General features: G+C 47.3%; 3 protein-coding genes across 3 annotated transcripts; 2 read left to right on the top strand and 1 right to left on the bottom strand.

The window, feature by feature from the left end:
• Nucleotides 1–329: 329 nt before the first annotated feature.
• On the bottom strand, nucleotides 330–5,160 carry BDBG_04598 (transcriptional regulatory protein AMDR). Its single transcript, XM_031721748.1, has 3 exons — nucleotides 3,875–5,160; nucleotides 2,618–3,719; nucleotides 330–2,532 (listed from the first exon to the last, which is right to left on the bottom strand). Exons 1-3 carry the CDS (start codon nucleotides 3,930–3,932, stop codon nucleotides 1,419–1,421), a joined length of 2,274 nt encoding a protein of 757 aa, XP_031578604.1. The 5' UTR covers nucleotides 3,933–5,160; the 3' UTR covers nucleotides 330–1,418.
• Nucleotides 5,161–6,374: 1,214 nt separating this feature from the next.
• On the top strand, nucleotides 6,375–10,714 carry BDBG_04597 (aromatic amino acid aminotransferase I). Its single transcript, XM_002624687.2, has 8 exons — nucleotides 6,375–7,031; nucleotides 7,255–7,291; nucleotides 7,385–7,416; nucleotides 7,502–7,544; nucleotides 7,641–7,808; nucleotides 7,987–8,063; nucleotides 8,135–8,959; nucleotides 9,072–10,714. The coding sequence occupies exons 1-8, from the start codon at nucleotides 6,879–6,881 to the stop codon at nucleotides 9,330–9,332; spliced, it is 1,596 nt and encodes a 531-aa protein (XP_002624733.1). The 5' UTR covers nucleotides 6,375–6,878; the 3' UTR covers nucleotides 9,333–10,714.
• Nucleotides 10,715–12,025: 1,311 nt separating this feature from the next.
• On the top strand, nucleotides 12,026–16,619 carry BDBG_04596 (STE/STE20/YSK protein kinase; the record flags this gene model as incomplete). Its single annotated transcript, XM_002624686.1, has 6 exons — nucleotides 12,026–12,540; nucleotides 12,614–13,825; nucleotides 13,923–14,166; nucleotides 14,310–14,424; nucleotides 14,490–14,665; nucleotides 14,724–16,619. 6 exons carry the CDS (start codon nucleotides 12,026–12,028, stop codon nucleotides 16,617–16,619), a joined length of 4,158 nt encoding a protein of 1,385 aa, XP_002624732.1.
• Nucleotides 16,620–16,965: the final 346 nt, after the last annotated feature.

Raw genomic sequence — 16,965 nt, 5'->3', positions numbered from 1 at the left:
CGTGTGTAAACAAACATAAGGGACATGAGACCATAAATTGATAATATATGAGTTTTATTTCAAACGCAACGCCTGGCGGTGAACTTGTCTTACGTTCTAGGGGGTGGAAGAGGTGATAAGGGGGGTAGGGGTAGAGGGTGGAAGTGGTAGGGGGGGCTGCGCAAGCAGCAAAGCGAGCGTAAGCGAGCGTTTGATGCTTGTCAATATTATAAGAATATACTCCGTACGTTCTTCCCGTATGGATGTTATCAGTCAGCCAGCAAACAACACACTAAAAAGTCATGATTTACTTGCTGGAAGCCTGATGCATTTTCCCTCCGAGCGAGAATTTTAAGATAGGGGATTAAATGAGCTAGCAAAAAAAAAAGTTATATCCTCGTATGAATTGATATCTATAGCTTATTATATTTCACAGGTTCTCTGTTATGTTGTGAGAAACCTCAGAGAAATAGAGAGTTAATATAAACTCAATTTTTGAATGAGTTAGATATCTATATATTTCTACTAAACAGTTTCCAAAAAAATAAATGAAAAGCAGAGCTAACTGCCCAGAAGAAGGAAAAAATTGCCAATATTAAATATTATATATATTCCACTGGCAACATATTTGCCTCGTAATTGGTTTATTATCCGGTACCTCAGCAGCTGAAGCTCGAGAAAATTGCCAAATCCCCTTATTTTAGCCACATTAGCACTGAACCCCCCTGGTGGCCAGAAAATATATTGTACCGAGAAAAAGAAGTGAGGGCCATTGTAAGCTTACAGGTAACATTGTCAGCGGAGATCGCAAAAAAGATCGCAGCAGTTTGCGACCCTGCCTCTCTCCTCCCTCGCCTCGTATGCCTGTTCCGAAGCTGGAGGGTGATACAACCCCACCCACATCGATCTTTTCGGGAGTTCTCTTTCTTAACCTCAGTATGCTAAATTGTGAAAAGCTCCCTGACAGCCTAGTTTTGGGAAATCTAGTGTTGAATGCACTTGTGTTGTGTTGAAGGTTCAGTTCTGTTGAAAAGATGGTGTGTATGTATATGTGTGCATTTGAACCAGCTTCGCAAAAGAAATCTGGATTTGATATCGCTAGGGGTGAATGCATCAAAGGGATACGGTGTTTTTATTAAGCTGGCGGCATCACACTTCTCAATCACGGAGGGGGTTTTGTTGAAATCGGGGTTTCAACCAGTTCGAATTTGAAAGGATTGTACGAGCAGGTCTCATTTGCTGTCAGGACCGGCTGCTGGGGGCCAGTCAAAACTGAAATCACAGAGAAACACGTATATTCCGTCCTCTAGTTGGATTCGTGATGAGTTATCAATGCCGTCTTATCAACGAAACATGACATCCCTTCGCGGAACGAAGAAGAATGTCCCGGGTGGGAGGATAATGTGGTAATAACATCAAACGCCGTTCGCATAGTTATATCACAAAGGCTGCATCCAAGCCGTGTCCTGGAAATAATCCGACATGCCCGGCTCATGCAGATATAGTTCACGCCACTCGTCTTCCATGTCCGTCAGGTCTTCCATCACAATTGGCCTAACTTGCTCGGAGTCACCGAATGAAAAGAGTTGCCGCCAATCCGCTGGCCCACCGGGTTCATTCGTCGTCTGATTTGCTACTTCGATGTGGTCGACGACGGCAGGTTGCTGAGCTGGCGCAGTTGTAGGAGAAGCTTTGATGACACGGTCCTCGAACGGAGGCTCAGTGGGTGTCCAGACAGTATTGTTGAGATGTGATGGGGCTGGTGGTTGATCCGTGTCTGGACTGGTTTGCTCAGAGTAATTTTGTTGGTGATCTGTGTCAGGGCTTGGGTGTTCGGAGTATTTGCGGTGCTGGTGATGGTGATCCGCATCCCTCGATTTGTAGGTGGAGTCTCGTATCTTGACATCCTGGATGTCACGCTGCAGGCGTTTTGAACTCTCAAATAGGCGTAGGATTGTTTCCGCATTGAGCCAGTATTCCGCGTGAATGCGAAGGGAGGCGAGCGTTGAATCAAATCGACGAAGGCCATTGATGGCCAATACAGGGTTTGAAAATCGAAGTTCCACCCGTACTTGAATCATTGCTGTGAATAGGGCATTGACTGATGAAATCCACAAATACTTGAGCCGATCCTTCCCTCTAAGATCCTCAAAGATAGAGACAATTACGCCAGCAGCTGCACTGCATATTTCAGCATCATTGGGGCCGTAATCATCTGAATATGCCGAAGCCCGAGGGTGAGGGCGGTGAAGCAAAATTAGGAAATTATTATAGGTCAGATGGAGCAAAGCCGGCCACGAACCGGAGTCTGCGGTTGACATCCGAACTGAATCTGGGAGCATTAGCGACCAATTCGCGAGTGCTCTATCTGCCTCATTAAGAACAGCCTTTCGCCGTTCGGGACTAACTCGTAGCCCAAATCTTTCTTTCATGATGAATGATATCATAGTGCAAAGCTCGGTATAGTGTATCACATAATCAATTTGAACCCGGCTTCCGCAATCTTCGAAATCTGCCGCAGTAAGAGGCTCAACATCGGAATCTTCTAAGTTGCTGTTGCGTCGTTTGCCCTGGTTAGCTACCCATTCCCCCCCATATCGATAAACCTGAAGGGTACGAGGGGAAATTGAGAACGTACACAGCCTGTGGTCTTCCATATAACAATGATATCATGACGTCGAACTGAACTAAAATCCACCAAACCCTTCGCCACATGCGCTTATCGGTCGATACCATCCTGCTAGAGCCTGCATTGCGGTGCATTCCCAGACCTGTTGCGATTCTAGCCGCTACCCCAACCCAGTAGTGAGAGTTCGCGGAGACGTCATCGTCAACAGGATCGGAGTACCAGGTAAGTAGAAGAGCTGCTTGTACGAGAATATCCCTATTCCGTTCGACACGCGCGTCGAATAGTATCTTAGCCCGGCGGAAAAATGCTGTCTTGAGAGAATCACGCTGCGGCCGTGGACGAGACACATGGGCACCAACAACGAGGATGGCCTGAAGAAGTAATAGCGAAGGAGGATCTGAAGGATCTCGACCTTTGTATTGTGCCATAAATACGTCCTCGTCGATTATAGGACAGCCAGGGTTGACGTGGGTGAAGTATGCATCCACCAATTCATCTGCAAGCTGCTGGTCGGGAAGGACAAAGGTCTCTCGAGGAATATGCTCCAGGCTATTCTTCATACAGTGCTTCGAGATTTCATTTGCTGGGAAATGATAAACCTGATCATTTCGGTCGCTGTGCTGTTGTCGAAACAGAAAGTTTATGTTGGATACATCTTGGCCAACGTATATAACTCTGACGCCCGGCTTTATGGAACGGTGGTGGTCTTCCTCATCCAGAATTTGGACTAGGCGTCTCTCAAGCTGACGGGTGTCATCTTCATCGCCGTGTGAGTCATGAGTAAACCCTTCTAGAAACGGCTGTGGTACTAGAGGGTTTATGTCAGGCCCACTTAGTTTTGATGAAGGGACGTTCGATGAGGTTGGGGATGCAGACTGCGGTTGCTTGCTTAAGGGAGGGTTTGAAGCCGCGCTGGTAGCTGCACTATTCGTAGGTAAAGGGGCACATCGAATAGGAATCGGATGTCGAAGGGATCGAGAGAGCGTCCGTTTCTTCTTCTCGTGAATGCGGCAATCGCTCTTCCCCGACGAACGGCAATTGGAGCAGGGTATTCCATTCCGCGCATCGCAGCGGACTTTCCTTTGGTGGCAATGGACACAAGCAGCGGGGCCTAAGTAAGGTGTGTCAGTTGGGATAATATAAAAGTAACCTTAGGAAGAAGATACACAGTATGGAAGACCCGGCGTCGGAAGAAGCGCCGTTCGGTGTTCTGAACGAATAGGAGATTGATGTGAAGGCAATAAAGGGGGACCGTTTCCCACTTACGCTTCCGCTTCAGCGCCCCCTCAGCAGCAGCTTGTGGTTTGTCGTCGTTAGATGACATGATGGGAACACGTGCAATGGCTCAGCTTCCCCCCCAGGATATTATATACCCTCCCAGTTGTCAAGATTTATTCAACCAGTCCTTTCCATCGTAACTAACATTGCGAGGGGAAAGGAAATGACACAAAAATAAATGATTATTGCTCCAGCAGCAGATTCCAGGCTTCCCAGCCTGGAGTAACTAAGCGTCTCACGTGGACCCCGGCTGATGATTATTAAAAGCTGGCTTGGAGTCGCAAGGCGTGGAGCGGGCTGGATCTTATCCACCCCCGGCCTCACTTTAGTCCGGTGCGACTGCTGCCAGCAGGGTCCTAGTGATTCCCGCGGCTAAAGCTAACTAACGGTGGGGAACTCTGGGGAGAAGGAAATAAGAAGCACATGGCTGGTGGCAGAAGTATGGAGGTGCATTGGAGAAGAGAACATCACGACTGCTACTTGCTACTACTACTACTGCTAACTGCGTCAGTCGCAGGCTCGCAGGCAGGGACAAGGAACGTCAACAATTAGATTGCCTTTTCATGTTTCACAGAGCCAGGTCTGGCCAGTTCTGGTTGGCCCGGATCCAGAGTCTAGCCTTGAACAAGCATTGTTCAGACCGAGCTTGGAGAGTGTGTGCCTGGACCTTAAAAAAATACATACATATATAAACATTATTATTCTTCCCAGCTTGCTCTTCCTCTATTTGATGAGCCTCTAGGCCCATCAGGAATAATAATATATTCTAAAGAATTTAATGTCCTCTCTGACCACCTGTAGCCCGGTGCGTACTGTACTGTGGCTGGACTAGGGAAGGTGAAGAAGATCCAGATCTACCGAAAATGGCCATGCCCAACCTTTTCTAAGCGGCCCGTGTTCCCTTCTAAATCAGTTCAGCTCTGTCACATTATTATTGACGCTTTCTTCAACTCTTCATCCTGCACTTTACTCGGATACGCGCGCACTGGCGGGGTGGGGGAGGAGGATTTGGGTTACTATGGGTATTTTATAATATTATTATTATTTGCCTCCCACTCCGCCCTCCTCCACAGCTTCAGAACAAAACCCCAGCCAATTAAATTATTCTTTCTCCCCCCACCCAGCCAAACCCCAGAGCGGGTTCCAAATGAGCTCAACACATGTGGACGCAGCCCAGACTGAAACACTCCGCAGCGTACATCGCCAACAACCGTCTGCTGATCTGTTTAAGTCGCCTCGTGCAGGAGGGAAAATTTTTTTTTTTTTTTTTTTTTTTTTTTTTTTTTTTTTTTTTGTTGTTGTTGTTCCATGCAAGCCGCCCCCATGTGCTATGCTATGACCCAAACTAAAAGGGAAAAAAAGAAATCAAAAAAAGAGAATTGCTTTTGTAGTTTGATCATTTTACGCTATCTGTGGCCAATGTGGCCTTGTTTCCTCGTATCTTCCACGAAAAGCATTCCGTTGGAATACTGGTTGACTCATGGGGCAGGCTCGGACTATTATTAATTGAAACTCATTAGGCGCATGGAAAGGCCCCTCCATCCCTCTCGTGATGGTGGGTGGGTGTGTATGCCCGCCCTCCGAGGTTAGCCATGAAATCCATCCCGAATCGATGATCGGGAGTGGAGGTGACTTGCGAATTCTACTAATATTTTGTAACTAGTTACCGTACGCTATTACGCATATGTTCAACGTCGTTCAACAACCAATTGGAAAAGGCGGTAGGCTTTGAGCTAAACTTTATTCGGTGCACTTAAATTAAAAACGCTGCCGCTTAACCCTCAAGCCAATTCCCAATCTGGATTAGCAGAGGTTAGGTGTGAGTCAATAAAAGTTAATGGTTGGGATTAATCAGATATGATTCGGAGGATTAGGGACCGGGGTTAGTTATCAGATCAGGGAGGATAGGAAAGGCACTAGCAAATGGTCATTGGCCAATGCAAAATGTGCCGAACAGTACTCCGTACGGAGTAAGCTGTTAAGGGCCTGTTCGGTGCGTCCGTACTTTTTGAACGCAATAGTGGATCTCATTAAAAATAGTATATTTACCAATTATTAGTAGCAAGCCGGCGTTGTGGGATGGAGAAAGGAAGCTCACAAAAACACCTTCTTTTTGAATGGAGTCCAGAGTCAGTTCAAAAAGAATGTGTTTTTGTGAGCTTCCTTCTAATCAATATTAGTTAACTATCTCCACTATGAATGCTATTCTACACTATATTGCCTCTAAAAGTGCTATTCTACATCATCATACACTGTTGAAGTTAAATACTGCTTATTCATAAGATCTTGACAAGAGATGCAAGTACAGCTGCTCAATCCACCAAACACCTGGCCATTTTCATCTGTACTTTGTAAAAAGCAGCTGTATTATTAGTACAGATGCTCTTTAAAAAAAGTGGAGATCGTACAAAAAGAACGAGTACACACGGACGCACCGAACAGGCCCTAAAGTTAGTTAAGTTATCCAGCCGAAAATTGGGCCCATGACCTTGCGCCGCTTGCTTGCCTGCTGCAGGGTTGGTTTGGCTCGGCTGTTGCCAACCCTCCCTGGTCGCTTTTTGGAGATTTCTTTTTATATACGGAGTAGATTCGTAATAAATAATATATAACTTAGCTCTCTCAGTCCTCAATCATGATTCACACTTCCATCCACAACGTTATATATAGGCTTTGAACATAACTAAAGCTTAGTTTCTTAGCGGAATCCCAGTTCCGCGAAAAAGCTCCCCCCCACTTCCCACCAAAACTTTTTCCACCCATATCCGTCCCCGCCCCCTCACCAGGAACGAAGAAGAAAACCTCGCATTGCCCACACCATAGTTCTTTTTGCTCACTAGACCCTATTCCCCATAAGTCAACAAAACAAGTAAAAAATAAACAATAAAAAAGAAAAAAAGAAAAGACCTCAAAGACCAACTCATTCCCACTGAGGCAAATTTCCCCCATCCCTCACCAGGAACGGCCCCGATTGACACCGAGATCCAAAGCAACCATGTCTCCCCCAGCTGCAACTGACTCTCATGCTCTGAAAAATGGAACCCCAGCCGAGCAATTGACAGTCGACGGCGTGCCCACCCTGCGGGCTAAGGGTGAGATGCCAACTGGCGTCGCCGCTTTTTCCAGTAGTGATATGTTTAAGAGTGCTGTGAGTCAAAACCTTTTTTTTTTTTTCTATCTACTTCGTAAATTGAGGGTGGTCCCAATGGAAGAAGAATTTTTGGGAATTTTGCCCACTCCCAAAATAGTTCCAGGCGGAAGAAAGGCTTTCAAAAGCTAGATGAATTGAAAACTATGATAGTTAGAAACAAATGAGAAATTCTCATCCACTAATGCCTGGGAAATTTATTTCCTGTTTTTTTTTTTTTTAGGCGTGCTTCGCTAAACCGAAAGCGAAACGCTTCGATCGTGAGTTTGTGTTATATATTGTCCGCCGGCCCCCAGTGCAGTTGAGTGTCCTCTTTATAGGATTAACATGATGTTGTTTTATTCTACATGTAGATCTTCTATCCACTGAAAGCAAAGCTCGAAAGGTAAGCTTGATGCAGCCCTGTTGTTTGGAACTGCGATGACGTCGCATGCATGATCTTAAATATTTACCTTGGGAACGGGGAATAGGGCTCGTCATTGAAACAAGCTGCTCAATATCTCAAGACACCCGGTATGGTCACTCGAATAAAGTCCACTTTGTTATACACCCCCCCTTCCAAACCATTGAAAAGAAGAGTGAATTCAATATCTAATATCTACAATCTAGGCCTGATCTCGTTGGGTGGCGGTCTTCCATCATGCGAATATTTCCCCTTCGAATCCATCTCCATGAAAGTTCCCACCCCGCCGCATTTCTCAGAAGAGGATACGGTTAAGACGGGAAAGGTTGTGACTGCTGGGAAATACGATATACGGGATGGGAAGAGCGAATATGGTATGTCTTTGAAAACCCCTTTCGCCGTTCCCCATTCCTTCGTCCGGGCCCTGTGACGCCCGAGAAGGTGATCGCAGGGGACTCCCACGGAACGCCCATATAGATAAATCCGCCCCCATTGGCGTGGTTCCTCGACTGACCTTTGGTTTTTCTCTTTTTCTCTTCTTCTTCTTTAAAGATTTGGAGATAGCTCTGAACTACGGCCAGTCAAATGGCGCAGCCCAGATGTTACGTTTTGTAACTGAACATACGGAGGTAGGAAATGCGTCAGACCTCAAAGGGATGGATGTAAATCGGTACACGCAAGAAGCTAAATCCAATGATAGATAGTCCATAACCCTCCATACGCCGACTGGCACTGCTGTCTCTCCGCCGGAAGCACGTCAGCTTGGGACATGGCATTGCGCATGTTCTGTGAGCGGGGGGACTACATCATCACGGAAGAGTATACATTTGCGACAGCTCTAGAGGCAGCAGCACCCTTGGGCATCCGCGCAGCCGCTGCCAAGATGGATGACCAAGGCCTCCTTCCCGAATCACTCGACGAGCTGATGACCGGCTGGGACGAGGCCGCAAGGGGCGCCCGCAAGCCTCACCTCCTCTACATCATTCCCTCCGGTCAGAACCCGACCGGCTCCACCCACAGCGCCGAGCGGAGAAAGGAAGTCTACAAGATTGCGCAGAAACATGATATTTTCATCGTTGAGGACGAGCCGTACTATTTCCTGCAAATGCAGCCGTATAAGGGGGCGGGGACCCCGCCTGACCCGCCGCCTGCTAACCATGAGGAGTTTTTGAAGACTCTGATCCCATCCTATTTGAGCATCGATGTTGACGGGCGCGTCTTGCGGCTGGAATCGTTCTCTAAAGTCATCTCCCCCGGGTCAAGAACGGGGTGGGTTGTCGGCTCGGAACAGATTGTCGAGCGCTATAATCGACATTCCGAGGTGTCCACGCAGAACCCCAGCGGCATGGCGCAGATAATCCTCTTCAAGCTCCTGGATGAGAGCTGGGGGCATAAAGGGTATCTTGATTGGTTGATCAACATCCGAATGGCGTATACTGCTCGGAGGAATAGTATGCTGGAGGCGTGCGAGAAGTATCTTCCGAAAAGTGTGGCGAGTTGGAATCCCCCCGCTGCTGGGATGTTTGTAAGTTCAAGTTGTCTCTCAAACTACCCACCCCCCGGCCCTCCCCCATTATAAAGAGTTGTAGTATGGTAATAACTAACAGTGATTCCTACCTTCCTTTGTTTCCAAATAGCATTGGATCAAGGTAGACTGGCACAAGCACCCGGGTGCTCGCGAAGGCAAAGACCACGCCGCCATCGAGCACTCCATCTTCAAAGCTACCATCGCGGAAGGGGCGCTTGTCTCTGCCGGCAGCTGGTTTGTAGCAGATCGCTCTATTCCGGAGACGGACATGTTCTTCCGGGCTACCTATGCTGCGGCTCCTAGCGACAAGATCGAGGAAGCCATCAAGCGGTTCGGTATCGCGTTGAGGGCTGAGTTTAAGTTGGAATAAATTGGCCTTGTCTGGTTCCTCGGGATTTGATGAAGCGCGAGGATGAGGATCTAGGTTGACTATTTTTTATTTTTTTTTCCAGCTTATTCGTTCATAGAAAGCGCCTGTAGAGGATGCATTTGGCATTTTTTAACGGTTTGGAATAGGATACTACCCTTATCTAGACAATATGTCATGAATTATTTAAAATGGTAGTAAGCATCTGATTCTCTATCATATCATTCCCAATTACTCTTCTCATATCGTTGAACAACAGATAATTCCATGTGTGGTCTATTCGCAATTCACTCCACCTGAAGCATCTTAGAAAAAGAAAATTCTTCTCCTTCCAGTAGTTAACTTGGCTAGAAAGTAATTCCATCCTTTCAGTGTAGAAACTAAATATATACATACATACTCGCTAAGAGTTTAAGGATTCTAAGATTAAAAGAAAGAACAAAAATCCCACTCTAACCCTCATCCCATTCAAATTGTCATCATACACACATCCCCTTGCAACGAGAAAAAAGCCATAAACTTATCCTCACCAAGCTCCCTCCTCCCTTCCCCGCCCTTCACCATCTCCACCCCTCCTCACGCACCAGTCCGCTTCCCCCCCTCCCCTCCTTACCCAAACTAGTACCATCCCGCACCGTCCCGCCTAGTCCCTTCACTGTATCGCCCACGCCCTCAGTTACACCTCCCGCCGTACTTCCCAGCCCCTTCCCAGCCGCCCCGACGGTCTCACCGGCTGTATTCAGGGTGCCGCCTACTAAGTCCTCCGGCGGTTTTAGTCACGCCGCCCAGGACACCGCCGCCACTGCCATTATTGGTGGCTTGTTGGTTTTGGGTGGAGGATTGGATTGGGGTTGGGTGCGGTCAGTCATTTTGGGCAGAATGTGAGAGAGAGTGGGTGTGTCGTTTTAGGTAGAATATGAGGAGATATATATAAGATATATAAACTTCGTTTAGATGAAGGATTCAGTTAATTAGCCAGCTGATAACCATGATGGACAAGCTGCAGAAATCATGTTTCTTCTACATCATGAAGTTTGATAATGAGTGATGCCCAGTTCAATTATTGTTGTGGTGATAAAGAGTACATTCAAAGAGTGACATATTTCATTTCCATTGCCCATTTGCAGGCTCACCAAATAGATAACAATTGGGACTACTTTTGCAGCTGGTCTCGTATCCAACTGGCAACATGGCAACATGAAGGTTGTAGAGCGACCGGCAGCATTGACGCTAACCGAAGCTGGGAACCAAAGAGACGACCTGGGACTAACCAAATCAGGGCAATTGCCCCGGACCGGATGAGGAATCCTAGATCGGATTAACTGAGGGCCGATGATCTGGCCTGATATCTCGGGCGTTAAAAAGGGGGGGGGCGGCGGGAACGGGGAAGCACGAACAACACATATTTGTTCAGATATTTTCTCCATTTTCTCCATATGGGTGGATTTTCCCCGTCAATTCCAGACGCGGGTTAACTTAAGTTAGGCGGAAGGAGGAGTTGTATTTAATTTTTAATTTTTTTAATTTTTAATTTCTTTTTTAATTTTTTTTTTTTTTTATATATATTCCCATCTCACTTTTTTGGAAATTTTTTCCTCCTTTGCTTCTCAATCTGGTAAGTTTGATATTCCGCATTACTACTGTTTAGTACGCAAATGTACTCACTCATATTCATATTTCAAGACTCTTTGTAAATCTTGTGGACTGTGTTCCCTGGCTTTGTAAGTATGCTGGCAAATTCAGCATACTTTTCTCATATTCTCTCTCTCATATTATACCCGGCAGTCATTAGGCCCACGCTGGTTTGTAGAGTTTCAAAGTTTGTGCTCTTCACTAACTGTTCCAGCGTTATCAGATCTCCTCCAGATATTGGGCTATCATATATCTCTTATTCCATTACCTCCTAAACCAGAGATTAGTGCTATTGTACCTGGAATCTAATCCCTTACCTAGGTATTCTCTCCGTGTCCCTAGGTGGAGTAGAGACAGTTTGTCTGTCTTTGTACTGCTTGTTTATTGCTCCTTGACCTGCCCACCAGAGGAGCATTTTGCTACAAGTAAAACAAAGAGTATCCTGCATGCACGACTAGATAAATCCAGTTCACAGTTATCAACTGTTTTTAGACTAGTTTTCTCGGCAGGAGGCAAGGGATAACATATAAATAACTCCGTCTTGGTAGTTCTATCTTCTTCATCCTGACATGACACCTGTGCAGAGTGCAATCTAGCCTGTTGGGAAGCTCCTGACACTACTACCAGTCTGCTGTCTGAACATAGGTAAATGTCCATTCCCCGTTTTTCTTGGGCATGCTTTCAACTGTATTGAATAGCTGTTTCAGAGAGTACAAAATTTAATTGTAATGGGAATTGCTAACGAGAATGGCTGAGAAGAAGCTGGAGCTCAAAGTTGACCGTAAAGGACGAGCGTACATAAACTGCGGTGCTTGAGCCAGGAGAAACTCGCGGAGATACTGCTCACCTGGGTAGATAGCTTCATCTGCCAGAACAGAGCTCAACTCCGGCGTCCCCGTAAGTGTTGTTTATTTACTTCCTCCCCCCCAACCCCCTTTTCAGTCTTCCATCCTCCTCCCACTTGCCCTCATCAAGCACTCATGAAGCCCATTTCTCATGGCCATTTCTCATTGTGTGCATGATTTCCTACACTCGTCTTGTCCTATATCGGGTTGCTCACTAGAATGGCGCCTCCAATTAGCCGTGAGAGGCGAAATGCCTGCTACGGGTTCGACTTTGCCCCTGTCTTGTTCCTTGCATTTTTCACCATTTTCCTCCTCTTGTGTGTCAATCAACGAACTGACGTGTCTACTGCGTTTAGCGATCAATTCCAGCCTATTCTTACACGCGGATTAAACAGCAGCCAACGCGATATCCGCGCCGCAAGCGCATATTTTCATCCCGACGCTGTCAATCAATCGGGTGTCACTGACTCATCAAAGAGTTCAGACGTTTCTAGCGTTTATCCAGAGCAGTTTGAGTCCTCGCAGCCGCAACTTGGAGAGGGTTTAGCTCGTTCGAGATCTGATTCATCAGGCTCCTGGGAAGACGATATAGTCCCTGAGACTGAATATTTTGAAGGAGACGATCCTGAACCTAGAACTGACGTCTCAAACAACTATCAGCAGCCTTCTGGTCCAGCTTTTTCTGACGAACATATCGATTCCGTTCTAGGTCTTTGGGAACGAAGATCACAAAGGTAGGATATAGAACTTTATATTCGCCTGAACTGGCCTGATAAATTATAAGCTGACTTAGTTTTCAAACCTTAGTCCCACACAAAGCCATATCTCGTCTGCTGTTGAGACATTTCCATCATTTGATTCGAGATCAAATCACCAGGGACTTTACGAAGCAAACTTACGCGGTAATAAGTTACCGTCTTTCGGCACTGGTCCCACTTCATCTTTTTCTTCCGGTGCCCCTAAAACACCGCAAAGGCCTCCATCTTCCTCAGATACACTCCATCTATCTGATTATTCTGCTAGCCCTCCAGCCTCGCACGCCAACTTTTCGAATTCGTCAACTTTATTCCGGCATCGGGCTCTATCTCAGCAAGCTGCCTATGGTTGTCCTCAACTTACTAGCCCGTCATTTGAAGACCAGCATAATCCATCTCCAGACGTATATAAAATCTCCTTTGATACCCCACCCCAGTCAAAGTCATTTAGAAGGAGACCTTTCCTAGATTTCTCTTCGCCTCATCAATCATTTAGCTCAGAAAATCAGCCTCCCGAACGGCCGTGTGACCTTCCAGGCCCGGATAAACGTCGCAAGTCAAAGCCAAAAAGTAATCGAGGAAAAACCCCTTTACCAAGCCCGCACGATTTCGCAACATTCAACAAAAGGAATCGTTTTGATCCGTTGAGCTTTATCCCGGGAAAAGAAAGTAGAAATAGCAGTCTACCAGGGAGCACTCCTGCTTCATCATCATCAGCTTTCAGCCCACCGTATGAGAAGTTTCCCGATTGTCCTAAAGGCCATTCAAGTGCCCAACCCAGCGATACTACCGACAACCGCGATCCCATCGAAAAATACTCTGTCCCATATTCAGAGTTACCTCTCCAGTCAGCCTCAGTAAAGAGAAAGCCTAGGCGAAGCCTACGTCTTGCTCTGTCCCTGAAAAAGATTCTCACCCCAAAGCACAAGACCGCCAGCAAAGACGAGCCTACCTCCCCTCCGCTGCCAACCCAGGCGAGCAAATCTACTACTGACGCCGAAGAAGCGTGGTTTGAAGGGGTTATTAAACAACTACAGGAGGATTGCGCAGAGCAAGAAAGGTACCGTGACGCTATGGATTCACGACATCTTGATCCGTCATCAGCCATGGTGGCCCTCACCAAACAGAAGGCCGAAGCCATGCGATTAGCACGGGAACAAGGCGCTGCTGTCAAGGAAATGTGTCGAAGAGCAAAAACAGAAATGCCCCCGTATCAATTTGAGGAGCTCATTGGAAAAGGGGCTTATGGAAGAGTGTATAAAGGGTCTGTGATCCTGCTTAGTTTTGACCGACTCTTTTCGTCTATCTGCATTTTAGTTCTTTGAATTTAGTTCTACTAACCATGCTTATTTGAGATACAGTCGCCAACTTTCAACACAGAAACTCGTCGCAATCAAGGTGCTAGAAATAGATACGCTGGATTATAAAACAGTGCGGGATTTTAGAGACGAGTCTATCAAAGACTTTATACGCGAAACGAATATCATGAAGCAGGTCAAGGATGCTGGGGCGAAGAATATCAACATGCTTATTGAAGCTTTCTCAATTCATTCCCAGCTTTGGCTTATCTGCGAGCATTGCCCAGGTGGAAGCGTCAAGACTCTTGTACGTGCTTGATCTTTCTCCCCCCCCCTCCCGCACTCTCTCTTTTTCTCTCATCCCATTTTCCATTAAGTTCCCATGAATCGGGTTTAATCTGTAATGCCAGGGCTGATCTTTGGGCCTGAGTACTAATGGACGCATATTAGATGCGAGCAACTGGTGATAAGCTAGAGGAACGATTCATAATTCCAATTGCAAGGGAGCTAGCGGAAGGTCTCAGGGCCATTCATGACGCTGGCATTATTCACCGTGATGTCAAAGGTTTGGACAGAGTCTTCTTTATGTCGTCCAGTACAGCACTGTCAAACTAATGATTGTGTTCGCAGCTGCCAATGTCTTGATTCACGAGGAAGGCCATTTACAGATCTGTGACTTCGGAGTCGCTGGTGTCCTCCAGAGCAAGGTAGACAAGCGCTCCACCTGGATTGGGACTCCACACTGGATGCCGCCTGAGATGTTTCCGAACAGGGCAGGGCCCGAGACGCATCAATACGGAAGCGAGGTGAGTTGGTCTTACTAGGCTGGTTTTGGATTACTCAGGCTAATATTAACTTGACTAGATCGATGTTTGGGCATACGGATGCACCCTATTTGAGTGTGCTACTGGCAATCCGCCAAATGCAACCCTAAGAGAGCGGATGCAAATTGGGCGTCAACTTAACAGATTCCCGCCAAAGCTGGAGGGAGATAGATTTTCAGACAGCCTGCGCTCATTAGTGGCATTTTCACTCGATTCTGATCCAAAAGTGCGCCCTACTATGCAAAGTATCCTTCAACACCCTTACATCGCTAACTCTACGGAATCCCACCCAACCTCTTCCCTGAGCGAACTGGTGAAGATATATTACCAATGGGCTCAATGTGGTGGTCAAAGAATATCGCTATTCAACCCCGGAGGCGCTGCTGCTGCCGAGTTTCCGGAGGGAGACACTTTAGATCGCGAGGACTGGAATTTCAGTACGACGGATGGATTTGAACGGCGATTCTCCCTGATAGACCTGGATCAACTTTCGGCATCGTTAGCAGATCTCGAGAATGAGATGGTACCCACCGTACCCGAGCCGTCTAGCGACTACTTTGACGAGAATAAGGATACCGAGTTGAGTGCACAGGATAAAGCCAACTTCGACGAGCGGGTCAAAAGAGGCGCTGCGGCAATGGAAGGTCTTTTTAACGAAGACAAACCGGGTTATAAATATGAGACCAAGAATGACTTTGTCCCCGTTCAGTCAGAGCAGCGATTCTCCTCTGATCTCCCTCTCCGAACAGACACTGACAGATCCTCGGTTACGTCTACTTTCATTGACATCAACCTTGGAGTCTTCGACTCTGCGCATTACGCAGCAGGCTCAGCATCCAACCATCCTCCATTCCAACTTGCTGATGCAGATACAATCCGTGCAAACCGGTCCAGCAGCAGACTCATGCGGAATTCAACTACAAGCAGTGACTCTGGTGAATACCAACCACAGCGCGGGCCCCGACCCCCAACCATGGAATGGACTTTTCCCTCCAGTATGGCAACTGGCACAGATGCCTCCAGCCACGACGACGAGCCTGGCCCGGACATTGAACAACCACATGAAGAGAAGCGGGATACCCGAGCATGGACTTTCCCAATCATGACCGCAGAAGAGGAAGCTCCGCACGAAGAGCCCAACGAATGGGCTGATGGTGGGAACGCTTCATCGCGCCGTATCGAACCCGATGACGAAATGACAATGAAATACCCCCCGCTCCGGTGCCCAGCATACTCACAGCCTCCTGCTGACGGGCCGCCCGACTCTCGACCCTCAACCGCAACATCCACCCAGTCAACTATGTCAGACGCGGATAACGATCCCTTCCGATTCGACAGACCTGTCACCCCTCCGGGTGAGGGCGAGGATGTGGTTGTTGATGATCTGCAGAATGCCTTTTACACCACGTCCTCCTTAGATCCGTTCCCCTCGATCACCGACTCCGCCATTTACACGGACTTCGACGAAGGCACGCACCGCTCGATACACAGCTACTCGGAACTCCATGGCCCGTACCATGAAGACAACATAGCTAGTGGTGAGAGCGCGCTTGAGGGCCCCGGGGGCCAGGGTGGTAGGGCAGAAGGTGCTGATGCTCACGCCAATGGGCACGGTGGCGGCACTGGTGTTGGTGACGACGATGATAATGAAACAGAAAGGAAATCTGTTATAGAGTCGAACATGGCGCATTTGTCTTTCCCAATGCCTGTTCCTCCGAGCACGGAGAGTCTGATGCAGGGCGCGAGTGATGACGTTGTTGAGCGGGAGCTAGATCGGCTTTTGGAAGATTTCCTGGACGGTCTGGCGGTTACTGGAGAGGCGCTTGTGAGGACGGATGTAGGGAGGGGTAGACGGGGTGATGCTGGCTACAGTAGCGATGGGAGCTTTAGGGGCAGTCGAGCAGAGCAGGGGCAGGAATCGGAGATGGATGATTGAGGTGATGATGGTTGGTGCGATTTTTACCGAACATGAATCTTGCGGCAATGGTTTTTCTTCTACTTGAAATATTTTCGCTTTGTGGTCTCAATTTGTTCTGATTTTCTACGATTTGATGGGATACCGCCTGGGCTTACCTTACGAGGAAGGGCGTGATTGCTTCATCGAGCCAACAATGGCGTTTTCAATATGTGCAGGATGTTTATGTGCAGGATGTTTATGTGCAGGATGTTTACGTTCGTCAGTTGATTGTTAGGGATGGATGGACAATGTGGGATGTTTTATTTTTCAGTGTATTTCAATTCAGGGAAGAACTGTCTGTCTCTTTTGCGCTAGTTTGATGATT

The sequence above is a fragment of the Blastomyces gilchristii genome (genome assembly GCF_000003855.2).
Source record: "Blastomyces gilchristii SLH14081 genomic scaffold supercont1.9, whole genome shotgun sequence".
Classification (NCBI taxonomy): Eukaryota; Fungi; Ascomycota; class Eurotiomycetes; order Onygenales; family Ajellomycetaceae; genus Blastomyces; species Blastomyces gilchristii.
This window is presented reverse-complemented; position numbering and strand designations above follow the sequence as displayed.

What these genes read in the sequence shown, in the direction of transcription:
- BDBG_04598 (XM_031721748.1), bottom strand. Translation starts at nt 3,932, where the DNA reads ATGTCATCTAACGACGACAAACCACAAGCTGCTGCTGAGGGGGCGCTG. An exon ending in GGGGGCGCTGAAGCGGAAGC is followed by an intron (nt 3,720 to 3,874) that starts GTAAGTGGGAAA and finishes CACCTTACTTAG; the next exon opens with GCCCCGCTGCTTGTGTCCAT. An exon ending in TATGGAAGACCACAGGCTGT is followed by an intron (nt 2,533 to 2,617) that starts GTACGTTCTCAA and finishes ACGACGCAACAG; the next exon opens with CAACTTAGAAGATTCCGATG.
- BDBG_04597 (XM_002624687.2), top strand. Translation starts at nt 6,879, where the DNA reads ATGTCTCCCCCAGCTGCAACTGACTCTCATGCTCTGAAAAATGGAACC. An exon ending in GGATGGGAAGAGCGAATATG is followed by an intron (nt 7,809 to 7,986) that starts GTATGTCTTTGA and finishes TCTTCTTTAAAG; the next exon opens with ATTTGGAGATAGCTCTGAAC. An exon ending in CCCCCGCTGCTGGGATGTTT is followed by an intron (nt 8,960 to 9,071) that starts GTAAGTTCAAGT and finishes GTTTCCAAATAG; the next exon opens with CATTGGATCAAGGTAGACTG.